Consider the following 20,408-nt stretch of genomic DNA (forward strand, 5'->3'; position numbering starts at 1 on the left):
TTATGAACAGGCACATTCCCTGCCCACAACGAGCTTAGAGTCTAGAAGGGGAGAATCCACGGTGTTTCAGGATTGTGTCTACCACCTCTATTGTACAACCCTTAGTACAATACTGTAAGAAGCAGAGAAGCAGCATGGCTCAGTGGAAAGAGCCCGGGCTTTGGAGTCAGAGGTCATGGCTTCAAATCCCGGCTCTGCCAATTGTCAGCTGTGTGACTTCGGGCAAGTCACTTAACTTCTCTGTGCCTCAGTTACGTCATCTGTAAAATGGGGATTAAGACTGTGAGCCCCCCCATGTGGGACAACCTGATCACCTTGTAACATCCCCAGCGCTTAGAACAGTGATGTGCACATAATAAGTGCTTAATAAATGCTATTGTTATTATTATTATTAATATTAATTGAGTGGTAATGAAAAACGGGCCTGCATCCAGCGGTTCTAGCCATTCATTAAACGGCTCTATACCTAAACTCTAGCAGGGAATGTGTCAGGTTATTGTTGTATTGTACTCTCCCAAGCCCTTAGTCTGCTCTGCACATAGTAAGCGCTCAATAAATATGAGTGATTGAATTAAATGTACATCAGAAACGCCCCAGGTAAGGTTCCCTCAGCCATTGTCACTACTGACTGAGGGTCATCTCCATCCCCCAGGGCATGTCTGAGGTGACTTCAAGAGCTCATTCTCCTCTCTCCCACATCCGACCTCTTGTTCAAATGTTCCCTCCCCCATGCCTGGAACTCCCTCCCCCTTCACGTCGGGTAGACCACTGCTTGTCCCTTCTGACATCACATTCTCAGGAAACCTTTCAGTTTAGCTTCTCAGTCTCCCCGTTTGACTGCCACTTCAGTACTTGTGCCCCACCTAAGCCCTTGGGTACTCACGCCTCTGTGTTCCCCCCCAGCTCTGGTAGCACTTATGGTATGTGTCCTGTGGCTTCCCTTTCTACCTGTAATTTTAGCGTCTTGTCTCCCCTGCTAGGCTGCAAGTGCCTTGAGGGCAGAGATCGTGTCTCCTAACTCTATTGGGAAGCAGCGTGGCTCACTGGAAAGAGCACGGGCTTTGGAGTCAGAGGTCATGGGTTCAAATCCCGGCTCCGCCACTTGTCAGCTATGTGACTTTGGGCAAGTCTCTGGGCCTCAGTTACCTCATCTGTAAAATGGGGATTAAGACCGTGAGCCCCACGTGGGACAACCTGATCACCTTGTAACCTCCCCAGCACTTAGAACAGTGGTTTGCACATAGTAAGCGCTTAATAAATGTCATTATAATAATAATTATTATTATTGTTCCCTCCCAAGAGCTTAGTACATAGTAAGCCCTCAACAAATACTGGTTCTGGTTTTCTATTGTTTTTTGTTTTTTTTTTTTTTGCAGGGAGGGGGTTTGGCATTTAAGCACTTACTGTGTGGCAAACATTGTACTAAGCTCTGGGGTAGGTACAAGTTAATTAGATCAGACACAGTCCCTGTCCTGCATGGGGCTCGCAGGTCTAAGTAGGAGGGAGAACAAGTATCCCCATTTTACAGAGAATTTAAATGACTTGCCTAAGGCCACACAGCAAACAATTGGCAGAGTAGGGATTAGAACCCAAGTCCTTTTGACTCCGAGGCCCACGTTCTCTCACTAGGCCATGCTGCTGACCGTCTCTATATGTTGCCGATTTGTACTTCCCAAGCGCTTAGGACAGTGCTCTGCACACAGTAAGTGCTCAGTAAATACTATTGAATGTATGAATGAATGACTCCTATATGTTAAAACTCCCAACCTGAAATTGGGAAAGCTATCCCCACAAGTGAGACTGTGAATCATCGGAGTTGCCAAAGTATTTGATCAAAGGCATTCCCTTTCACTGCTGGCTATAGATTTGCATCTGTTGTATTTTGGATTAGGTGGCGGCACTCTGAGAAGGCCAGGCAGGGAGCTGAAGAGAAAAACAGTAAACTGAAGCAAGAATTTGGTGGCCAGATTGATGCTTTACGGCAGCAGCTCTCCCAGCTGGACAAGCAATGGTAGAAGCATGTGTAGAAGTTAATGTCGAGGGAGGGAGGGGTTGGGAAAGCAGGTGCGGTAACAATGGGGAATGAAAAAGAGAAAAGGAGAATGTGATGGAGCAGGATAATTCTAGCTTCATGTTCATCCTGCATTTGTGTTAGAGGGATCCCAAACCTCATCATCATCATCGCCCTGTCCAGGACTCTATATAAAAATAATTTACGCATCTGTCTTCCTCTCCTGTAATCACACTGCTCGTTTTTCCCAGTTTTTTTTTTCCCCAAAAAAACCAGGGCCCTAAGCAAGTTTCTCTGCTGTTCCCTAGTGACTGCTAAGACTTGCTTCCAACCTAGGCCTTCCAAAGCTTTATCTCTTCAGATTTCCATGTGAGGGCAGAGGTCCTCCATTTAACTTTATTTAGTCACATCATTCTTGTCACATTAAAGTATTATAGGTGGGGCAGTGATGTGGGTCGTATAAGATTTAAGTTGAGCAGAAAGGAGGGAGACGTTGAGGGCACTTGAAGTCTCTTCCATTGCACTCTCCCCAGTGCTGCCTGCTCAATGCTCAGTGACTTAACTCTCCCCACCCTGCTCTGTTAAATTCTCTCTTCTCCCATTTCCCTGCTGAAGCCCATCTCAATTTAGCTCCCCCTTCCTGCTGTGCCCTCCTCTCAGGCAGGAACCCTTCTCTTCCTCCTCCTCCCGCATTGCCAAAATCTGTCAGTTTTGTGAAACAAGTTTACTCAAAGATCGGGAGAGAGCAATTAGGCAAGCCGTACGAATCAGGGATTGTCTCGGTTGCACTCGAGGCTGACCACAGCTCTGAGCACTGTCGAAGCCATTTGCTGCTTCCTGACATTCTCCCTCGCGGATCTTGGATTGTAGCTGGGACAGGACAGTCGTGTTCTAAACCTAACTGGAGCTCGTTTGGTGTGGTTGTTTTGTTTCACTTTGCTTTGGCTGTCTTTTGTAAAACAGCTCAAGTCTAGAAAGAGATTTGAAGTCAGAAAAAGAGCAAAGACAGACTCTCCAGCAAGAATTAGAGCGGGAGAAAGATACCACTTCTCTGCTCAAAACCGAACTGCAGCAAGTTGATGGGTTGAAACAGGTAAAGTCTCTCTTTTTATCTTAGAAAAATGTGGTCGTCAGGCAACACCCCTTCATGGCTTTCTGCATCTCTCTCTGGGGCCCCGACTGAAGACATTTTCCCTCTTCTTCCCATCTCCCTCCCCGACCCCGCTTAGCCGTAATGGTATGTTATGATTGTAGTGATAGTAGTATTTATTCAGAGTGTCCACTGGGCACAGTGCACAGCACTAAGCGCTTGGGAAGGGCAAAACAAATGAGTCTCATATTGCCTCTCTTCAAGGAGCTCCCACTGTAATGGAAGAAGCCAACATCACGATGTCGAATAGACATAATATAGATCAGAGTACTCTCAGGTGCTTAGTACGATGCTGTGAACAGAGTAAACGCCCAGTAAATACCGTGGATTGATTGCCCAGCCGCCCCTTCCCCGGAGATTTCTATAAAGGGTGCTTGGGCTCACGATGTGGGGGCCAAGACCCTATGCCGTAGTTTGGTGCCGTCTCAAAAAGAGGCATCTCTCTGGCCGAGCACTTCGCTTTTTCGAGACTGTGACAACACCTTCCCAAGATTTCTTCCCAAATGACAGGCAAGAAGCTGACTCATCTGTGAAAGTCACAGGCTGTTGCCCAAATAAGAGACGCATTCACCAAAGTCATTGTCGCCCCCCCACAACCACCAAAAAAAAAAAATTTAAGGTTTGGTTAGAGCTTTCCAAAAGGGTAGGTTTTTCTTTAAGCAGGCAGACAAAAATTCACAGTTAGGTTTGCCCATGTTTCTGGGATATGGAGCTCTCCGACCGAGGCAGCTTTTAAGAGAAGAGACTCTTTCCTAAATGGATTTCTGGGCAAATATTGGTAAGGAGCTTGTCCCGAAGCAAACAGCTGCAGCCAAGACACTCCCCCATCCACCATATAGGGCAAGATAAATAAAGCGGGAGACGGTTCTAGGGTTCATCCCAGATTTTTCAGGCCTCGGTAATCACTTTTTCCTGGTGGTATGGTGCTGTTCGTTGGGGGAAAATGAGCAGAATTAGGCTGGTGCTTTCGTTTAAAGTAACATGGAGAGAACCTTGGTGTCAGAGGTCTTGGATTCTAATCCTACTCCATCACCTGTCCACTGGGTGACCTTAGGTCTGTCATTTACCTCCTCTGCGCCTCAGTTTCCATGTTTATAAAATGAGGATAAAGACTGTGAGCCCTACCTGAGACGAATTGTGTCCAACCCGATTATCTTGTATCTGCCCCCCACTCTAAATCCCACAGCACTTAGATACAAATCCATTACTTAATTGTTGGTATTAATGTCTGACTCCTGCTCTAGACTGTAAGCTCATTGCAGGCAGGGAACGTGTCTACCCACTGTTACATTGTATTCCTCCCAAGCGCTTAGCACAGTGCTCTGCACACAGTAAGCACTCAATAAATACAATTGATTGAGCTACCCCAGTGCTTAATACAGTGCCTAGCACATAGTGCTTAATATCAAGAAAAAGAAAAGTAATGACATTTTTTATTGTAGGAGCTGCGGAAACTCCAAGGCGAGAAGGAGAAGTTACAGAACATCTGTGAAGAACAGGAGCAAGCACTCCAGGAAATGGGCCTGCACCTAAGCCAGTAAGAATCAAGTTCAGTTGTTAAAACAGGTGAATTCTAGCAGGGGCAAGTCCTCAGCTGAACCCCAATTCTTCAAATCACAATGGAATGGGACCAGTTCCCCTTTATATGGGCAGAAGTGACCAGTGCCACACTGAGGTATTCCTGCTCCTTCCTGTGGCTCTAGAAGCACCGGGAATTAGTGGAAAGAGCTAATACCCGGAAGTTGGGGGATCTGGGTTCTAATCCCGCTCTGCCACTCGCCTGCCATGTGACTTTGGGCTAGTTGCCGAACAATTTAGCACAGAAGTCTGCGACAGCTGGGAAATGACTGTTACAGGGGGTTGGTGACAAGGAACCTGATGGAAAAACCGGGCAGCTCCACCCCTGCGCCAGTCAAGCCTATTTATGGAGCGCTTACGGCGTGCAGAGCACTGTAATAAGCTCTTGGGAGAGTGCAATATAACAATAAACAGACGCATTCCCTACCAACAAGCTTCCCCCACTCCCGGCAGATTGGAAGAAGACCAGAGCGTTCCAGACATCGTCTGTTGACCGTTAGGACTGAGAGACACAGGCCCGGGAGAATCAATCTATCGGTGGTATTTATCAAGCGCTTATTGTGTGCAGAGCACTGGACTAAGCGCTTGGGAGAGTAGAGGCAGTGGAATCAGCAGGCCCGTTCCCTGCCCAAAATGAGTTGGCTGGGTAGAGGGAAAATCAGCGGGAGGAACCAGGCTCTTCCCCAAGAAGCTTTGGCCTCCAATCCCCTTGGTACAGTGGGTCACCCCTAAAAGGTGTCCTTGATAACTCTCAACGGGGTTCGCCTGTTTAGTATGTCACTGCACTGCTAGACCCCAGTGTCTAGTCATTAAAAACTTGTCTTCCTTTTTTTTTGCCCCCTCCCCTCCCCTCAGATCAAAGCTGAAGATGGAGGATATTAAAGAAGTCAACAAGGCACTAAAGGTAAAGGGATTGAGACACTCTAAAATAATAATAGTAGCACTTAGTACAATGCCTGGCACATAGTGCTCAACAAATACCATTAGTACTAATAATGGTGTTGGTTAAATGCTTACCATGTGCCAGGCACTGTACAAAATAAATATTTCCCCCTTTTAGACTGTGAGCCAACTGTTGGGTAGGGACTGTCTCTATATGTTGCCAATTTGTACTTCCCAAGCGCTTAGTACAGTGCTCTGCACACAGTAAGCGCTCAATAAATACGATTGATAAATGTGATTGAATGAATGAACATAAGGGGAAGGGAGGATTCCAGTCAGGAGGGAGGGAGGAGCGAGAGATCAACAATAAGAGAGATGAGAGCAATAATAATAATTATTATGGTCCTTGTTAAGCGTTTACTATGTTCCAAGCACTGCTCTAAGCGCTGGGGTAGATACAAGCTAATCAGGTTGGACACAGTCCCTGTCCCTCATGGGGCTCACACTCTTAATCTCCATTTGACAGATGAGGTAACTGAGGCTCAGTGACTTGCCCAAGGTCACACAGCAGACATGTGGCAGAGCTGGGATTAGAACCCAGATCCTTCAGACTCTATTCCCTGAGCCATGTGGCTTCTCAAAGCCCAGTGACTGAGTTGGTGTTAGAAGGTGGATGTGTGTGGGCTGGGGTGTAGCAGGCAAGGAGCCAGGATAAGCGGAGGGAAGGGCTGATTGACTGCCTTGAATTAGGAGTTTCTGCTTGATGAAAAGGAAAATACGGAAAGGTTTCAGTAGCGACTTTTGAGATGATCAATGTTCTGCCTGCCCACCACCTCTCAGGCGGTGGAAGGACCCAGAGAAGTGACCAGTAAAGGGTGGAAGGACCCCCCTACCCCACCCCAGACCCCCAGTCAAAGATTCTTCCTACGACTTGCCAGCGAAAGTCTGATTCTTGGGTGGGTACGTCTTTTTCTTTTTCCCCCATAGGGCCACACCTGGCTGAAAGATGATGAAGCCACCCAGTGCAAGCAGTGCGAGAAGGAGTTTTCCATTTCCCGGAGGAAGGTAGGGTTTGAGGGGTGAGGGTTCCGATTGCCATTCCCCCGTACCAAAGGGCCCCGTGAGCCACAAGGAGCCTGTAACTCTGAGCACCACTAGCCGGAATCCAACCGTCCCAGCCAGCCTGTGTCCTGAAGCGCGTAGTACGGTGCCCTACGCGCAGTAAAGCACTCAATAAATCCGATAGATTACCAGACTGAAGGTTGAGGAGCTGAAAATAGGGCGCGCAGTGATCAGTGGAAAAGAGCAGTAGTGGTCTTTAAGTGCTTACTATGTATCAGGCCCTGTACTAAGCGCTGGGGGGATACAAGGAAATCGGGTTGGACACAGTCCCTGTCCCACATGGGACTCACAGTCTTTAATACTAATAATAATAATGTTGGCATTTGTTAAGCACTTATGTGCACAGCACTGTTCTAAGTACTGAGGGGGGGATACAGAGTGATCTGGTTGTCCCACGTTGGGGCTCAGTCTTAATCCCTATTTTACAGATGAGGTAACTGAGGCTCAGAGAAGTTAAGTGACTTGCCCAAGGTCACACAGCAGACGTGGCGGAGCTGGGATTAGAACCCATGACCTCTGGCTCCCAAGCCTGTGCTCTTTCCACTGAGCCACACTGATTCTCTACTTCTTATTAAGCACCTACGTGTTAAATGGTGCACTAAAGCATCGGGGTAGACAGACAGATTCAGGATAAGGAGATCGGACCCAATCTGGACTCCCATAGTTTGCCGGGAGAAGGGGATGAAGAACGGGAAGGATCCAGAAAAAATCGACACCTTCAAACCAATTTTTCAGGCTGATTTAGTTGGCAGCCTGAAAAAGCAGGTTTTTTGTCTCAACTCCTGGATCTTTCGTTCATAATAGGGAAGCAGCATGGCCTAGTGGCCTCCTGGGAGTCAGAAGGACCTGGGTTTTAACCCTGGCTCTGCCACTTAATAATAATACTAATAACGGTATTTGTTAAGCACTTACTATGTGCCAGGTACTGTTCTAAGCGGTAGGGTAGATACAAGATGATTGGGTTGGACACAGTCCCTGTCCCACATAGGGCTCACAGTCTTAATCCCCATTTTCCAGATGAGGGAACTGAGGCACAGAGAAGTGAAATGAGTCGCCTAAGGTCACACAGAAGACACATGGCAGAGTCGGGATTAAAACCTATGACCTTCTGAGTCCCAGGCCCGCGCTGTATCCACTAAGCCATGCTGCTTCTCCTGCTGTGTCCTTGAGCAGGTCACTTTACTTCCCAGTGCCTCAGTTACCTCAACTGTAAAAGGGGGATTAAAACTGCGCTCCATTCGGGACAGGGACCGTATCCAACCCAACTTCCTCGTACTCACTCCAGCGCTTAATACCGTAATTATTATACTGTCTTTACTGTCTTGCAGCATCACTGCCGGAACTGCGGCCACATTTTCTGCAACACGTGTTCCAGCAATGAACTGGCACTGCCCTCCTACCCGAAACCGGTGCGCGTTTGCGACGCCTGCCACACTCTGCTCCTTCAGAGGTGCTCGTCCAATTCCTCTTAACGGTCCAGCCCACCCGTCCAAGTGGTCTCATTGCGTGCTTTGGGATCTTGAGTGTTTTTCTGTGTGAGTCAAAAAAACTCTGCTGGCCTATAACTTTTTTCCTTCCAGGGAGAGCCAGTAGGTCTTTTTGGCATAGACAGATGCCCCACTCCTACCCCCCGACCCATGTGTTTGTGCTCTAATCTCGGAAAATGTTTCATAGCCCTTAATTGGTTTAATATGCTGAAACTGAGGGGCAAACTCAATTTTTCTATGGTAGAGCTTGTCTCTATATTGTAACTTTGTACTTCTCAAACCTCAAAACGTTTGGACTTTCTGCGCACTCGGAACCTCCATGTTTTGCCACTGGCGCGTTTCACTTTCTGCAGGCAGCGTCAGTCACACTTTTCACCCTCATCACTTGTCCATCACGGAGCTTGAGAACTGCAGATGTATAAATGACTGTGCCTTCACTTTATGTCGAGCCAAAAATAGATCCTATTTGTTTATAACAGCTATATGAATACAAATGATTGATGATGTAATAAAAAGCTGGGGTTTTTTTAGATGGAGTAACTAGCGGCCCCCACATAGTTGCCCGTCAAACCACAGCTGTGAAAGCTGGGAGCTCTCTGCCCCACATTCAAGATTTACCTAAAGAATGTGAAGGATAGGATTATAAAAACCTGGGGAAAAGAGTTTTGTTCTTGAGAGGCTTTGATCAGAAAACCTTAAATCCACTGAAGGTTGGACTTTTGACAGTTCCAAGCAAACTGTCCCTGTACACTGTTAATATATCTGAGTTATTATGTTAGCATGGGACACTAACTCAGGAATCTGAAAGTGAGGGGTGGCTCTCACTGCAGCCCTCCCCTAAAGACCTGGTACCAGGAAAGCAGTTCTTGAGGTCACAGGAATTGGGGTAATATTGGGATGATTGCTTACTATGAGACTAGGATTGGGGTAGACAGCTCAGACTCAGACCCCCAGAGGTTTAGCATTTGGGGGGGAAGGCGAAAGGTTTTCTTTTTAATCCCATTTTACAGATGTGAAAACAGGCCCAGAAGTGACTTGCCCTTGGTCACCCAGGAGGGAAGTGGTGGAAATGGGATTATACCCAGGTCACCTGCCCTTTTCAAGAGGCCAGATTGTAATGGACACCAAATCTGAGGTAGAATTTCTTTGGAAGTCAATTCTGGCAGAAGGGAAAGAACCAAATCTCTCATGTTCCCAGTTGAGGTAAGTGAGAACTTTTAGCTGCAGTAAGTTTGATAACTGCATAACTGGGTCACTTTGCAGCTATATTTTGCTGGGGGGTTGTGGCGGAGAAACAGGATGGGACAGATAGACCATGGAGCCTAGTAAATGGCCTGGACTCATCAAAATATAACGATCTAGGGGAGCTGAATTTACTGGTTTGGGTGGTCACATGAACTGGGGAGGTAATAATAGCATTTATTAAGCACTTGCTATGTGCAAAGCACTGTTCTAGGCACTGATTCTAAACTAAGGTAATGTAAGTTAGGGTTACTCCACCCCACCTTCCAAGCAAAATTATTCAAAAGGTGTTCCAGTTTTTAAAAGGAAGGTTTATTTAAACAAGTTTCACTTAGCGCAATACACCTAAAAGGAAAATCACAATACCATGAAAGATTTAAATCAAGGCCTCAGAATTTCATACAAACACCAAGACCAAAATCCTAAAGAATCCGTATTGCGTCTCAAAATTTTCCCCATTAACTTAAAAAAAAAAAAGCTCAAACGTACGTGCCTTACAAGATATTAAAAGAAATAAACTAGAATTAACAAACATGCCAATGCTTCACTTTTGGATTGCAGACACAGCTCCTATGAGTTTTACAAAAGGCATGTTTCTCAACATGCATCCAAAAAACAGTGTTCAATGTAATGTGGTATAAGAGCAACACTTAACGTAATCTTGAAACGGCTTTAACCTAAATACGCTTACTGCTTAAAGTACACGTCTACAACATAACTAACTGGAGGAAAGCTGAAAATTGTTTTAACAGTTAGATCGTCTTTTACTCAACTGGGTTATTACATCCTAGATGTTTTGTGTTCTCAAAAATACTGGACCTGAAGTCTTAAAACAATCCTGATTTTTCACTTACAGTAAGCAGAAATCACAAGCTTGTATTGCAAAACTGTTAAACTTAGTTTTTTTTTTTTTTGTTTGGGTTTTGTTTTTGTTTTTTTTTGTAAAAAAAAAAAAAAAGATGATCAAGAGTCAGGGACCAGGATCAGTTTATATCCCCCATCCACCACTCAGAGTGGACATGCTTGCCAGCCCCCCCATTCCATTCACTCCCATAGATGCTCGGCTTCCACTATTGTAGTAGCTGTTGTTCAAGGCTCCTTGGCTCCCTGAGAGAGAGAGAGAGAGAGATGGATGATGTCAGGAGTGAGATCGGGCATCGGGTAGACGTTAAGCAATATGTTTTGAAACAGTCAAAAGAGGCGATCTGTGTGTGTGGTGGCTGCTGGCTGAACAGGCGGGCAGAGGAGCGGGTCTGGTGAAGAGTAACTTGGTGAAGCGCATTCCACTCCAGTCTCCACCAGCCCCTTTCGCCGCGGTGCCGACTCGCCACACTCCTTCCTGTGCTACCGTTTTTGGGGGTGGGGGGTTCCTTGGGTGTCGAAGGATCAGAGAAAAATGGAAAAGTTTAAAAGGAAAACTAGTGTTTTTCAAAAATTGCAGAATCGCTCCGGATTGTTTACGCTAGACAGACATTCTCTGAATTCAACAGACAGTGACCCTGGCGATGTGTTAACTGAATGGTGGGCGAATAGGGAAAACGGGGGGGGAAGTCTCTTGCCAGTCCTATTCATGGTGGGCAGGAAGTGAGAGACGAGATCAAGTCGGATTAATGGCAACTCACCGTGCCCAAACGGCAGCCTCCGGGGAGTTTAAGTCAGAGCCATTGACTGCTATGGAATCACAACATGGGGGGGGAAAAAAAATGTTTGCTAGGGGGAATTTACATTAGATTTTTTTAGAAAATATTTACCTACGCAATGTTTGATTGAAAATCACTGGAGTTTTCCTGTAAAACTTGGTCTGCAAAAGGATTTTAGGGTAAGACTATATACCAAAAAAAATCACCATTCTTTAGACGAATTGAAAAAAAAAAAATCAAACCAGTCCTCACGTTAAACTGTCTAAAAATTACGGTTGCAAGCCCAACCACCATTAAACCGTTAATGATTTATTCCTCCCTCTACAATTACCACCAAATTTAAAATTAAAGAAAATCACATTATCAATAGTCCACCCTAAAGAACGGAGGCACATTTTCTGGCTCGACACCATGGCAACCAGTAAAACTTGTTTAACGTTACCAAACTTCCCCCAATCCTGGTTCGCTACCACTACATCTACGTTTAAACGTTTACAGCATTTACAGCATTTAGTCCAAGTGCCGAAAAACGAGCGCCATGTTAGCGCCACCCCTATTTCCAGAGTAAGCGCCCCTCCCGACTATCCCGCCGCCCCCTTTCCCAAACCTGCGTCACTCCCTCCGCCCCTTCAAAATCAGAGAGTTCACAGAGACGCTTACCGTATCCGCTCATGCTGCTCTGGCCGCCGTAGCCGCCTCCGTAACCGCCGCTCAGCTGCTGGCTAGCTGGGCCACCATAACTGGACTGGTTTGCTGTCAAGTTAAGAAGACATTAAGATCTCGTTTTTGATCCGGCATGGCGACGTCATCTTAAAACCAATAATCTACGATTTTTCCGGTTTTGGACCTTGTCACTCACTACATCCCACCCCCCGATTACCCTTTCACTGTGGCCCCAGACCATGATGTCTCCTTATGGAGTGTCAAGTCTTCCAGGTAATTCAATTAGCCAGTTCCTCACTCATCCGCTAGCATTACATGAAAAGCCTCGACTGGCCCGTGGCACTTCGACAGGCCTCAGTGCGCCTCGTCCCACAGAGGCATCGTGAAGACAACTACAACTGGTCAGCCACCACTTTACTCTATTTCCATCTAGCTCTCATTCGGCACCACGTCAAGTCCTGTAGTTTGGGGTGTAAACGGGACCCCATTTTCCAAGGATAAAATTCCACATACAGGTCCGAACATCCCGTGCTCTTGCCGGATTCAGTGAACTCACTGGGTCAAGTTAAGCTTTCCGCTCGGCAATGCAAGCCTACTTCCTTCCTCCTCTCATTCCCCACCCCAGACAAGACCCTCTTAGACTACAATCATTAAATTGGCATACAATCATTAAATTGGCATACATTTATGACATACTATAATGATTTCACGTGATTGGCCAAAACTCCATTATATCAACATTCATTGGAGAAGGAATAGCCTTCTCTTGTCTTTAAGTTACGCTAAAATCATCAAATATCAATCAATCAACTTAATCAACTTAAGTAGAAATGTTTGGTTTTTTAAAAAAACTAGCGATATTTACACAAGCCCATGCCTCCCATCATTTGGCTACCATAAGCACCACCGCTTGCTCCTGCTGTAGAATTCAAGAAGAGTTCTACATATCTGTGTTCTGAAATGAGAGAAAAGGCATACAAGTTAGCTTAAAAAAGGACACTAAAGTGATATTTACACAAACCCATGCCTCCTAGCATTTGGCTACCGTATGCACCACCGCTTGCTCCTGCTGTCGAGTTCAAGAAGAGTTCTACGTATCTGTGCTCTGAAATGAGAAAAAAGGTCGGGAGAGAGAAGGGCTCATTAAGTCACCGGGCCAGAAGCCCAGAGCCTCTTGACAATTCCGCCATCCGGCCAGGATCCACCCCCGCCCCAGGCCCCGACCCCATCCACTTTCTCCTGTCAAGCTGCAGCCCTGTTAACTCACGGCACTTTTATCCCGGGAACTTGTGTTCTCCCACTTAGCTCACAATTCTCACCAACTGCGGTTCTAGGGCAACAGCTGAGTTTTAGCTCAGGTCAGTTCTTTCAATTTCAAGGGTCTTTTTCTAAGAAAACTACAAGAGCAAGAAGTCTGAGACATCACATTCAAAAGACCGAAGCTTGGCATAAAAAAGAGCATTTGACAGGAGAAAGTGCTGCCTTGCAGCCGGGTGACCACCATCGCTGCCTAGGTGATCTGATCCAAACCTGTTCATGCAACCTCAGAGATGCCAGCCTATTCCCCGGCGACGGAAAACGGTCTTGGCTCCGGCCGACCCTCGCCCCGTTTCCTGGCGAGGAGTCAGTCCGGCAGGCCGAACCCATCCCCAGCGGGCGGAACTCCAAGCCGGACTTACGCATGTTTGCTTTGTCCTTTGACATAGCGGCCACTGCATCCTCATGGGTGGCAAACTCAACATCGGCTTCGCCAGTCACTCGGCCATCGGGTCCGATTTCAATGTGTACTCGCACGGGGTTGAGTGGCGAGAAAAACTAGACAAAGCATTCCACAAAAATCCATCAGGTCACACACGCCCCCCCCCCCCCCCCCCCCCCCCCCAGGGATCAAAACAGGGACCGGCTCCACGCCAGCCCCCTCGAGGCCACCGGCCGCCCCTCGAAGGTGCCTCGAGCACCCCCGGGGCAGGGGGAAACTTACATTGTAAATGTCATTTTCGGTGGCTCTGTAGGGAAGACCTCTCATGTGTACACAGTGACCGGTTGTGCTCTGGAAAGTCGACCCCCCGTCACCATACCGGTGATCGGACATTCCTGAAAAACAGTAATTGAGGTCTAGATTGAGAAGGGTGTCAGTACCGTCCAGCGTCCAAATTCAATCCTTACTTTACCTCTTCCGAATCTGTCCGACCCAAAGCCGTAGCCGTCATTGTAGCCGTTGTAGTCATCGTAGCCCCCGTAACCTAGGAGGAGAGCGATTTCTGGGTTTACTGGCTCGCTTGGGGCACATCAAAACAAAACCTTGTTGAGCCCGCCTTGCGCTCGGTACACGACTTACCTCCACCGTAAGCTCCACGCCGCATCCTCTCAAACCCGGCTCCTCTCCCAATACTATTATACCCCCGGCCAGCCCCGGGCCGGTCATAAGGACCCGGCCGTTGCATGGCCATCAGTTTGCGAGGGGGATCATAGTGCGTGCGCACCTCGGCCCGACTGCTCTTGAAGATTTCAATGTACCTAGAACGCCGTTTACAGAGGAAGATAGTCAGTCCTTTGCTTCACATGCTCAGTAGCAGAAATCAACAAGACAACATTCTAGTCATAGCCATGAAACTGACCAAAAAAAAATTTTTTTTTAAAAAGCCAGATTTCAGAATAATTGCAACAGGCCATGACCAGAGATTTACATCTAGAAAACATACTTTTATCATAATAGATCGGGGGGGGGGGGAGGGGGGGAGGGGGGGTGTAAAAAAAAGTACATACATATATTTTAAAAAAAAGGGGGGGGGGGGGGGGCAAAAAAAATTCCCGGCCTCCTCTTGAGACTTTCTGGGCAGCCCCAACCTTAAGGGTGAGAAGAGGCTAGAATCATCAATAAAATGTTTCAGGAGGGAAAGAATTCCACTCAACTTTCAACATTTGCAATATTTTGTTCAGTGGCAACTGGCGGCAAGTGGGTTAGAAAGCCGGTCTCCACCAACATTCAAACCCAGCCCGCCGCTACCCAGAAATTTTGCCCATCAACATTCCCCAGCCTATGCTTTCAGAAGGATTCAGCATAGGAAATCGCATGCTTCAATGGAAAATAGTCACAAGCCATAAAAAAAGGAAAAAAAACCTTTTGTGACAATTTCTTGAAAGCTATGCTTATCATGTTTGTTTTTTAATACAGCAAGAAAGTTTGTGGCATTTCAACTTTAGAAAACAAGTTCAGAAAGAATCACATTTTCTTATGGTAATATAGAATTTACAGGGGAAGGGGAAGGGTGTCATTTTGGCATTCAATTTTTAAAGCCATAGTCTCTCAAATCCACTGATCTGTTGAAGTTCAAAACCTTCTCCAAATTCTTTCAGTTGTGGGCAAATTTTGTCAGTTTATGGCCTTAAAGGGGGTCATCGCCAAATTCTTTGAACGGGTTACGTGGGGGAAATTTTGAGCATTGGTGGGGGGGGGGGGGGGGGGGGGGGCGGGTCCAGATTTAGCATGAGGGAAGATTGCCTTTCTAGGAAGAGAGAGTATGGATTTAACGATCGTTTACCATAAGAAAAGTGACGTATCCAACCAACCATCCATCCCCACCTGTGCCCTATTCTTTCCTTGTGTTTCTTTAGAGCCTTTTCAGCTATTTCCTGTGAAGCAAACTGCACGAAGGCCTCCCCCGTACTCCTCCCCTGGAAGTCCACCGGCAATGTTATCCCATTTGGCACGATTTCCAACCCTTCAACCCAAGGACAAATAACCCCAGTAGGGGGGCAATATTAACATCACAAGCCCAGAAATGATTCTTATAGCTTTAAATACACCAGAATTGTCAGCATCTTAGGTGAATGGTATGTTTACGTACACTTAAATATGCATTGACATGAAGTTCCATGACATACCATTCCATTTACATTCTTAAGACACCCTGATACACAAAATAACACTTGATAACCCGAGGCAAACAAAAATAAATAAAGAAATAAATAATAAACAAAACACAACGGTTCACTTGCTGGCAGGGTGCATTAAGAATCTACATTCAACAACTTTCAAACTATGCAATATATTCATTTTTTTTCCAGTGCTGAGAAGCATAAAACTCTGAAAATAGAAGATTAAATGTCTCACATCAATACAATTGTTTAGCAGAGTTCTGAGGACCTGCCTCTAACTCTAATTATGCATATCATTTAAATTAACAAGTTAGTGGAACTTCAAGTATTTTTAACCAGGCAATTTCTGCATATTTAGGTACAAGAACAACAGCTTTCACTTATACACGAGCTCAACATTTGCTTATTCATGAAACTGATCAATCAAACCTACAACTCAATGAACAGCTAGCCTGCTCAACACAGAAAATGTGGAAAAACATCATGCACGTTATATGCTTTTTGCGGAACAGGCTTAACACTTTAGAACTTTTCATAGATGGAACTTCTAGTTTGTGGATACATTTCCAAGCTTAAGTCAAAAGAGCTTATAAAAAAAACTTCCAAAACAAGACCGGAAATTGCAGCAAAACGTGGAAGTCAACAGACTAGATATTTGAAAGTTCACAGAAACGGCTTGAAAAACATTCTAATGGCATTTTAACTTGTCTGAAAGAAATGCAGGACCTGATTACAAAGTGTTTCAAAGTCACCATAGCTGAACTCTGAATTCGTCTGTCAAACCTTCGCTATTCAACACAAGTATATTTAGGTCTCATATGCTTTCATAAGGTTTATACTCTACATTCATGCAAGTCAAGAAGTATTCAATGTTAGACATTCAATTAGTTTAGGCCCAAAACATTTACCTTTCGAGATACTCGTCTATGTCAAATCTGTACTTTTCAAAAGCTCTCCTCATTCAGAGATTACAGTAAGGACACTTACAATGCTAATGGCCTAGAATTTCCAAGGCTAAGCTGGATTTCTCCACCATTCCGCTTCGAAAGAAGCCCTCGGTCACCCGATGGGAGGCAGTTTGACTTTGATTCCCAACGGACCGGCGGTGTCAATTCTTGGCAAGGTAACTGACACCAGTAATAAGAAGCGTTAGTTGAAATGGAATTAAAGTCTAGTCATGGTGAGAAGTACATCTTACCTTGTGAACGTGAGGTACTATGCTGAACAGCACTGTGTGGAAACGTTAAGCTGTTGAGGACAATCCTCTAGCATCTAAATATCTACTTTAAAACTACAACACCAAGTATAAGAGAAGTTAAAAAAAAATTTAATAATGGAAAGGAAAGCTAATTTGTGGGCTTAAAGTATTTGAAGGTCACCGAATAATAGCAAAGAGGTGCAGTCCATCAAGCACGAGTATAAGGCTATTTTTCAAGCTGATGACATTATAACGGTCTACTTCGGTTGGGAACCTAACGAAGCCTCAGCCAACCCTACCGGATACAACACTAGCCAGAAGGGCGCGGTGGTAAACGCTACTACATACCTGAAAAAAACTGAACAATTTCTTCCTTGCTACAGCCAAATGGGAGTCCTCTAAGACGTACAAAGCCATCATTGGCAGTGTCAGGACTATTTGGACCGGTATGCTTCAACACCCAATCCATTTCAACGTTGTTTGACTTGAATACTGCAAAAGGTGCTTAGAATTAGTCACATTACGGAAGCCACCGGGCAGACAGTTTTCCTCGTTCGGTTAAGCTAGGCACGTGGTTACCGTCGGAGAACCATTTCCAACGCGCACACACACACATACAAAAAAGGCAGCGAGAGGTAGCATCCGCCTATACCTCCACACGGTTACTAGGCAACAGAAATCAAACCTTCGACATATCTGTGTCCCATAGTCTCTCTGTCCTTTTTCAGGGCCAGCTTCACTTCGTCTTCCGACTCGAGCTCGACGAACGCCTCTCCGCTGGGCCGGCCTTCTCGGGTGTAGATGAACCGGATGCCCGACGCCCCGTTCTGGATTTTGCACTCTGCAAAGGGAATCCCAGTCGCTCAGGGCCGAAGGGGTGGGGTGAGGGGCCTGGCTCGGCCGCTCCCCGCCGGGGTTTCGGCGGCGGGGCGGGGCGGGACGGGACGGGACGGGACGGGACGGGACGGGACGGGACGTGCGGCTCCGGAGCTCGGCCAACTCGAGCCGGCCTGAGGAAAGGGACCGGAGCGGATCGTCCATTGGCGTCCGGCTGGTCGTTTCGGCCGCCGTGAGCGAGCCGCTTGGGAGCCGTGCAGGAGTCGGGGCGGGGGGGGGGGGGGGGGCGGGGAGAAGAGCGGGCCCCGAGGTCGGTTCGGCTCGACTCGGCGCCCCGCCCACTGCCCCCCCGCCCCCCCCGCGGAGGCCGAGTCGAGCGCGCGCGCGCCCCCTGCCGGCGGGCCCGCCGTCCACACCGTCCCCGTCCCGTCCCCCCCCCCTCCACCCCGCCCGGAGCGGGCCACTCACCCGAAAAGAAGCGCTGGACTTCGTCGGCGGAGCAGGACCAGGGCAGCCCCCGGACCTTGACCACGAACCCCTCGCCGCCTTCGGTGCTCAGCATCATCTTGCCTCGTGGCCGGAGTTTACGCCCGCTGCGGGGAGACGGGAGAGGCAATGGGAGCCCGGCCGGGGCCGGGGAGGCCCGCCAGGCCCGCCATCCGGCGCCGCGGGGCGCGCACGCGACCCCCGAATCACCCGCCAACCGGCGCGGGTTCCCGAGCCGAGGGGGAGGGGGAGGGGGAGGGGGAGGGGGGGGGCGCGCCCAGTCAACCGCCCGCGTCCTCCCCGGCTCCGCCGGGGCCGGTTGCGGGGTGCCCCGGGTCGAACGGCGGCGGCGGGGGCGGCCGGGAGTCCCTCCGGCGTGTGGGCGAGGAAATGGCGGCGGCCGCTTCCGCTCCGCCTCCTCCTGCTCCTCACACAATAGAGCCGCCGCCGCCGCCGGCCCCGCAGGCCCCGCCGCGCTTCGACCGCCCATCCTACCCGACCCGCGGCCCGAAGAGGCGCCGCTCAACGCCTCTTCGACGCCCGGGGCTCCGTCCGACCACAATCCGAGAAAAATCCGGGAAGAAGAGCCGTTCCCGAGTAGGATGAGCGCCCGACGGGGACGGCCGCGCGCTCACCTAGACGCTCCGCTTCAGCGTGGCTGAGATAAAATGACCGCCCAGCGCCTGCGCAACCCAGATAAACCCTTGGGTGTAGCATGTGCGCCTGCGCGGAACTGTCCCGTTCCCCGCCCCTCGACGTCACCGACTCCCCGTACGCTTGCGTAGTCCCCCGGGTTTGGGCCTCCTCCCGCCACGAAAACCCCCTGCGCGTGCGCCTTGCGAAAGTAGTTCGACCCCCTTCCCCCACCCGAGACCGCCCGGGCCGATGCTGCGCATGCGCCTTCCCGCGACTATAGAACGCGGCCAGTACGGTGTCGCCGGTGCGCAGGCGCGTGCTCCTCGGCCGTTCGGCTCCGTTACCCGCCAGAATCGAGAAAGGGCTCTAACGCATGCGCGTGTCTTCGGAAGGCGAAGACGCGGAGGCCTTTTTTCCTGGCGGCTCGTCATTCATTCATTCATTCAATCGTATTTATTGAGCGCTTACTGTGCGCAGAGCACTGTACTAAGCGCTTGGGAAGTACAAGTTGAAAACATAGAGAGGCGGTCCCTACCCAACAGCGGGCTAACAGCGATCGGGCCTCTCCCCTCTAGATCCTGGGGTCTTGCCAAGTCTATCCCAATTTTGGGTCTATCCCCAAATTGAATATCCTAACACTGGGACCCAGGAATTCACCTCCATAAATCACGCACACAAGGTAACCCCTGATGAAACCAATAGTGAGCGCCCACTGTGTGCAGTGCCCTGTACTAAGAGGACACCACGACGGAGCTGGTAAACACGTTTCCTTGCCCACGAACAAGCTTACGAGTCTGCAATCTACACTCTGATCTTCATTTTTCTCCTCCTCAGAGTGAATTTGTGGGGATCAGACTGTCAACTCGGGGTAAATTAAAGGCCAATACCAGGAAAAAGGATTTTGTTTCATATTACAGCGCTTCGCACATAGTAAGCGCTTAACAAATGCCATTATTACTACATTAAAATAGGTTCAAGGATCAACCGAGCCTGGAGGGAGTCACTTACAAAAATTCTTTAAAATTCAACCCCCCGCCCATAAGTTGAAATGCTTTGAAATGCCATGTTCTCTCCGGAGGACTCATGTTTACACCATTCAACTGGCCTGTGTCAGCCAGTTGAATAGTTTACAAGGGATATATTACAAGGAGATAAGCGATAGGTATTGGCCCTCACTTAAGCCCCACCTATTTCTCCACCCGTTTCAAGTTTCCAGGATGTTAGCTCCAATTTTCCCCTCAATTCATCCTCCGTTTCCATGTCCAGAGTCCCGTGAACACACGACAAAACAACCTCGTTTTTGCTCACGCTGTCAACAGGAAGGGCGAGCAAGTATCCATTATTATTTTACAATGCATGGAAATTATCCATATTACTGCACAGCGTTCACAATTTTAAAAAAGACATTTAAATTACGGTATGACTACAAGGAGGCACATAGAAACTCTAAGCGGGTGAGCTGAGAAGAAACTTCAAATAATAGCAATCTATAGATAATTCTCTGGATTACACTATGAGACCAGAACCAAGAATTGTCTCAACTTTGTGTGCAAACCCCCCTCTCCCTTCTAGACTGTAAAGTGAAAATCTCCCCCTC

The 20,408-nt window shown here is 47.9% G+C and overlaps 2 protein-coding genes across 13 annotated transcripts in view; one reads left to right on the plus strand and one right to left on the minus strand.

Moving 5' to 3' along the window:
* Positions 1-8,760, plus strand: part of RUFY1 (RUN and FYVE domain containing 1) — a 34,978-nt gene extending 26,218 nt beyond the window's left edge. For both annotated transcript variants that reach the window (XM_038770603.1, XM_038770602.1), the window contains exons 13-18: positions 1,892-2,011; positions 2,975-3,104; positions 4,604-4,698; positions 5,595-5,643; positions 6,609-6,686; positions 8,072-8,760. In XM_038770603.1, coding sequence (XP_038626531.1) covers positions 1,892-2,011; positions 2,975-3,104; positions 4,604-4,698; positions 5,595-5,643; positions 6,609-6,686; positions 8,072-8,215 — 616 coding nt within the window. In that variant the 3' untranslated portion in view covers positions 8,216-8,760. The remainder of the gene's footprint in view (positions 1-1,891; positions 2,012-2,974; positions 3,105-4,603; positions 4,699-5,594; positions 5,644-6,608; positions 6,687-8,071) is intronic.
* Positions 8,761-10,418: 1,658 nt separating this feature from the next.
* On the minus strand, positions 10,419-18,877 carry HNRNPH1 (heterogeneous nuclear ribonucleoprotein H1). 11 transcript variants are annotated; one of them, XM_038770608.1, is made up of 14 exons: positions 18,811-18,877; positions 18,158-18,282; positions 17,538-17,693; positions 17,201-17,344; positions 15,359-15,497; positions 14,114-14,292; positions 13,947-14,036; positions 13,757-13,890; positions 13,455-13,590; positions 12,821-12,880; positions 12,641-12,730; positions 11,773-11,865; positions 11,228-11,273; positions 10,419-10,579 (listed from the first exon to the last, which is right to left on the minus strand). In XM_038770608.1, the coding sequence occupies exons 2-14, from the start codon at positions 18,252-18,254 to the stop codon at positions 10,543-10,545; spliced, it is 1,401 nt and encodes a 466-aa protein (XP_038626536.1). In that variant the 5' UTR covers positions 18,255-18,282; positions 18,811-18,877; the 3' UTR covers positions 10,419-10,542. The 11 variants fall into 11 exon arrangements, with proteins under 11 accessions (XP_038626536.1, XP_038626535.1, XP_038626532.1 ...); XM_038770607.1 differs by lacking the exon at positions 18,811-18,877 and adding an exon at positions 18,671-18,754; XM_038770604.1 differs by lacking the exon at positions 18,811-18,877 and having other exon boundaries at positions 13,947-14,018.
* Positions 18,878-20,408: the final 1,531 nt, after the last annotated feature.

This window comes from Tachyglossus aculeatus, chromosome X2, assembly GCF_015852505.1.
Source record: "Tachyglossus aculeatus isolate mTacAcu1 chromosome X2, mTacAcu1.pri, whole genome shotgun sequence".
Classification (NCBI taxonomy): domain Eukaryota; kingdom Metazoa; phylum Chordata; class Mammalia; order Monotremata; family Tachyglossidae; genus Tachyglossus; species Tachyglossus aculeatus.

Excerpts from the sequence above, each read along its gene's own strand:
- HNRNPH1 (XM_038770614.1), bottom strand. The coding sequence starts at position 18,254 with ATGATGCTGAGCACCGAAGGCGGCGAGGGGTTCGTGGTCAAGGTCCGG. Across the intron at positions 17,694-18,157 it reads AGTCCAGCGCTTCTTTTCGG|AGTGCAAAATCCAGAACGGG; the intron begins GTGAGTGGCCCG and ends TTCCCTTTGCAG. Across the intron at positions 15,498-17,200 it reads AATTGTTCAGTTTTTTTCAG|GGTTGGAAATCGTGCCAAAT; the intron begins GTATGTAGTAGC and ends CTTGGGTTGAAG.